We start from the raw sequence: 4,422 nt of genomic DNA, 5'->3' as shown, positions 1-4,422 counted from the left end.
CTCTCTCTCTCTCTCTCTCTCTCTCTCTCTCTCTCTCTCTCTCTCTCTCTCTCTCTCTCTGTATATCCTTCTTCCACCGCTTAATTAACTACATCTCTAGTTTTTCTCACCGTCTTATACCACCTCCGCTCTTCCAGCGAGACTCCCATGTACTACCCTGAGGCATTCCAGCAATGTATCCCCAAGCGGGCTCAAGTCGTGGCCGAGGCTAACTTCGGACCTAAGAACGGAGGAATCTTCTACAAGGCTTACAGATATTCCGTAAGTAGATCTATCAGTTTATTCGCATTACTATGTGTTTCCTAATTTTCTAATTTTCCCTAAAATGGCAAACGTAATTTGCCCTTTACGTTTGGGAAAGAGTGAAGGTATTCTTTGTAAATACCTCGGTGTAAATCACTAGGGGGGGGGGGTGGCTGTTTTTAGCCCCACTTGTCAAATAGAATGGTTTCAGGAGAAAAATCCCATACATGCAAATCAAAGTCTTAAAGTTTGCTTTTGATTTGTACCACAGCTTTTTCCTAGTAAGATGTAAAGTTCATTGCCCTTTTAGCCTACTTTGCTTCACATTTCATAAATCTTTACCTGGGTTCGAAAACTTAAACTAAAGGATAAGTAGGTCTTGAGACGTGAATTTAAAAAAATGTGCCCCATTTGCACAGATGACAAAAGTAAGCCGTCTGAAATGGAACAGAATCCTGAACTATGGCTATAGATACTATTTAGCTCTCTCATAACTATACTTAGGGACTAGTTGCTGTCCACTGGCCACACTCCATAACATCCTTACACGTCTCCAAACGTATATGCCTCTCTTGCCTTATTGTGGTCATGGAAATTACTCCAGTGATCCTAATAAGGTTGATAAGCACAACTATTGTGGATCGTCAGTTTTTGAAAAATGTGAGACCAAGGACATTGATCAGTTGACCTGTTACGGTGGCATCGGTGACCTCGTGGTTAGGCTACCAGACCCGTAATCGTGAGACTGCTAGTTCAGGGGTTCGAGCGTCGGCTCGGTCCGGTGTTGTGTCCTTGGGAGAGACACTTAACACGAATTTCTCATTTGGCTCGGTCCGTTCGGAGATGGACGTTAAACTCGGAGGTCTTGCCTCTTAAATAATCTAATAGCGTTGAAAAGGATGTTAAACCACTACCATTTCACCATTTTACAATTTGACCTGGTACTGGAAACTCTTACTTATCTTTTTCTGCTGGTCTTATCTCTACAGGTTGGCCCCCACATTATCTCCATGGCTGTGACCGATGGATGCCTGCCAATCAACTCCAGGTACAGTGGCCCCGCCGCGCCAAAGGCTGAAACAGGTGTGTACATGAACGTCAGCGCCGCTTCCCACATTGACTTTTCTGTCGTCGACCTCAGTGGCTGCAACTAAGCGCTGCCCATCGTCGATTACCTTCCCACATTGACCGGACACGACTTCTTTGGACCTGATATGATGAACAGGATTTAGCTATCATTTTAAAGACATAAAACAAATGCATGAATAAAATAGAAGTAGATTATTAACACTTTTCGTTTGCTCTTTTTGTGTCGTAGTAAGATTTCCTTGTGTGTCTGTTATGTGAAGGTTTCGGTAACAAACTACAGTAAGGGGACGCTCGTGGTCGTGAGGTTATGGTTCTCACCTCTTAATCAATAGCTTCTGGGTTCGAAACTTGATAGTAAAGGAAATTTTCTTCTCTAAAATGTTCTACTTTCACCTCCTTTCCTGCTCTCTAACAATGTTCTGTCGTCTGCTTTCGTCTCCACTTTCTGTCCCCTCTCCCTCCCCTCCCCTTTCCCTCTCCTCTCAGTTCCTGAATCTTTCTGCAACCTTTCTACTTCTACTCCTTGACTCCTTCTCACTGCAGTCTTTCGGCCACACCCCTGATCTTAGGGTAGATAAGATCTAACACCTAGCCTTCTCGGATAAGGACGAACAATCTTGGAGGTCCTGTGTGCAAGTTGCGCACGTTGAAGATCCCGTGGGGGTCCTAAAATCGACAAGAGTAGGCTTTGGTCGCCACGCAGTCTTACTCCAGATAAGTACAGTAAGAACGTCGGAGGGACTCACAGAATGGTTCAAGATAACATCTGGAGTAAGACAAGGTTTTGTCCTATTACCACTACTATTTATCATATATATGGATAGAATTACAAAAGAGGCCAACACAGAACCAGGCGCCCTAAATGAATTACTCTTTGCTGATGATATAAATAACTCCATTATATGCCCAAAACATTGACGAGTGCCGGGTTCCACTGGATCAAGGCACATAAATAGTGTTCTAGAAAACAATTCTGAGCACTGAAAGCAATGGCTGGTTCGTCAAACTGAAAATCATGCAAAGTAAAAGAGAAATTCGATGGGTATGGGCGTTCTTGCATAAGTGTATGAAAGTTTATTATTTACAACAGAGTAGCACCGATAGTAATTGCAAGACTGCGTGGTTTTAGTAATTATTCAACGAATACTCAATATCACCACCACCATCAATAGCAGCAACAGCAGCAGCAGCAGCAGCAGCAGCAGCAGCAACAGAAGCAGTATCAGCGGCAATAACGATAACAACAGCAACAATAACAATAATAACAATAACAGCAACAACAATAACAAAAATAACAACGACAATAACAACAACAATAAAAACAACCTCAATTTAACAACAACAATCACATTAATATCAAAAAGAACAACAACAATAACGATTACATCAACGACTACAAAACAGCAACAGCAAGAGCAGAACCAGTCGACACCATCATCGTCATCATCATATTCGTTGGAACGGCAACTTTTTAACGATAAAGATTCTAGATTCAAAAGAAAGATGTGTACAAAGTGCTGACAGGCATTTCGGACATTGACAGTACCGATGCTTTTGAAAATAGACAAAATTGCTTAAGTGTTGACGAACCGTCCTGGTTTTATCTGACTTCAACGCAAATCTGCTAGTGCTATTTTTTCGGAGATTCTAAGATAGAATGGAACGTTTAGCCAGATAATAAAATGCAGCATGAGCAAACAGTTATTGGTGATTTGTGGCTTTCCAGGAAGCGAACATTAGGACATATTTTAAGGCTTTATCTAAATACAGCTGAAACTGTCTCAGACAGCCACCTATTGTCGAGGAGGAGCGTGTGGCTGTCTTAGACAGGTGGCCGTCTTACACAGCGTTATTTTAATGTAATTTTAAAAAACGCAAGAGAAGAAGTTGGAAGTGGCCATTATTTGTATACAGGTGATTATGTTATACAGGTGGTCGTTCGAGCAGGTTCGACTATATAAAATATTTGGGGCAGGTGGACTGTGTCTTGAGTGTAGCATCAACTACCCCCTTCAGAAGGGTAGTATTGCTGTCGTTATTTTCCAGAGTGTGTTTCATTTCCTCAGTGGCTTGTGGACGAAAGACGTTCTGTAAGGGCTTCTCGTGGTCTTTGGGTATTTGCCTCTTATTCAATATGTCCCGGGTTCGAATGCTGAGGGCGACGGAAAATTTTCTTCTCTAAAATGCCTTCTTTCACCTCCTTTCTTACTCTCTAACGATGTTCTATTTTTTGTCTTCGTCTCCATTTTCTGCCCCCCCCCCCTTTTTTTTTGCCCCATCTTTATGTCCCTGGCTCTTTCTGCCGTCTTTTTATTGTTACTACTGGGCTAATGTCTGAAATGAAGTCTTGGAACCATTCGTGGGGTACGTTGACTAAGATGACCCAAAAACAGACAGAGCTGGAGATCCTTTGTTGCTGCCCTAAACGCCAGATGGCGTAGCGGGTAGTAAGTAAGAAGGTAAGTACTTGGCTAATTACTTTTGTCTTTCAGCCATACCCCTGATATTAAGTTAGGTAAAATCTAACACCCAGGCTTCTCAGATAAGGGTGAAAAATCTGGGAGGCCTTGTTTGCAAATTGCGCACATTAAAAATCCCTAGGTCGTCCAACATCGAAAAGAGTACGCTTCGGCCGCCATCCGGGCAAAATTCAAAATTTCCTACCAAAATGAAGCTCATATGACCTTATGCAGTTGCGAGCGCCGTAAAACACATACTTTAAAAAAAAAAGACGCTTGATGCGGAAACATTTCAGGGGCATCAGCGCCTTTCCTTTTTCATCAAATGTGTCACGGTGCGGTAAAATCACACGCTCGTCAATTTTTGGGAATATAGAGTTATTGGTATTACCATGAAGCCTGTTATTTGCCTTTCTTTTTGTAAAACAAAAACTATCCACCTATCTAGAAAAGAAGTCTAGATATTGTAGTTGAAGGACACTGGACTCGCCTGGTGTCACAGGTAACATTAGCGAGAAAATGGCCACCAAAGTTTGGTGACTTTCAAAGCTTGAATGGATTTTCACTATAAGAATACAAGTAGTAGTAGTAGTAGTAGTAGTAGTAGTAGTAGTAGTAGTAGTAGTAGTAG

General features: G+C 42.0%; 1 protein-coding gene across 1 annotated transcript in view; it reads left to right on the top strand.

Moving 5' to 3' along the window:
- LOC101849546 overlaps positions 1 to 1,531 on the top strand; it is a gene marked incomplete at its 5' end in the record, with an annotated part of 2,809 nt that extends 1,278 nt beyond the window's left edge. The window contains 2 exon segments of the mRNA XM_013084009.1: positions 138 to 261; positions 1,233 to 1,531. Coding sequence (XP_012939463.1) covers positions 138 to 261; positions 1,233 to 1,397 — 289 coding nt within the window.
- Between the last annotated feature and the right edge of the window lie 2,891 nt (positions 1,532 to 4,422).

This window comes from Aplysia californica, unplaced genomic scaffold (assembly GCF_000002075.1).
Source record: "Aplysia californica isolate F4 #8 unplaced genomic scaffold, AplCal3.0 scaffold00268, whole genome shotgun sequence".
Classification (NCBI taxonomy): Eukaryota; Metazoa; Mollusca; class Gastropoda; order Aplysiida; family Aplysiidae; genus Aplysia; species Aplysia californica.
Note: the sequence above shows the minus strand (reverse complement) of the source record. Positions and strands in the feature narration are given on the sequence as shown.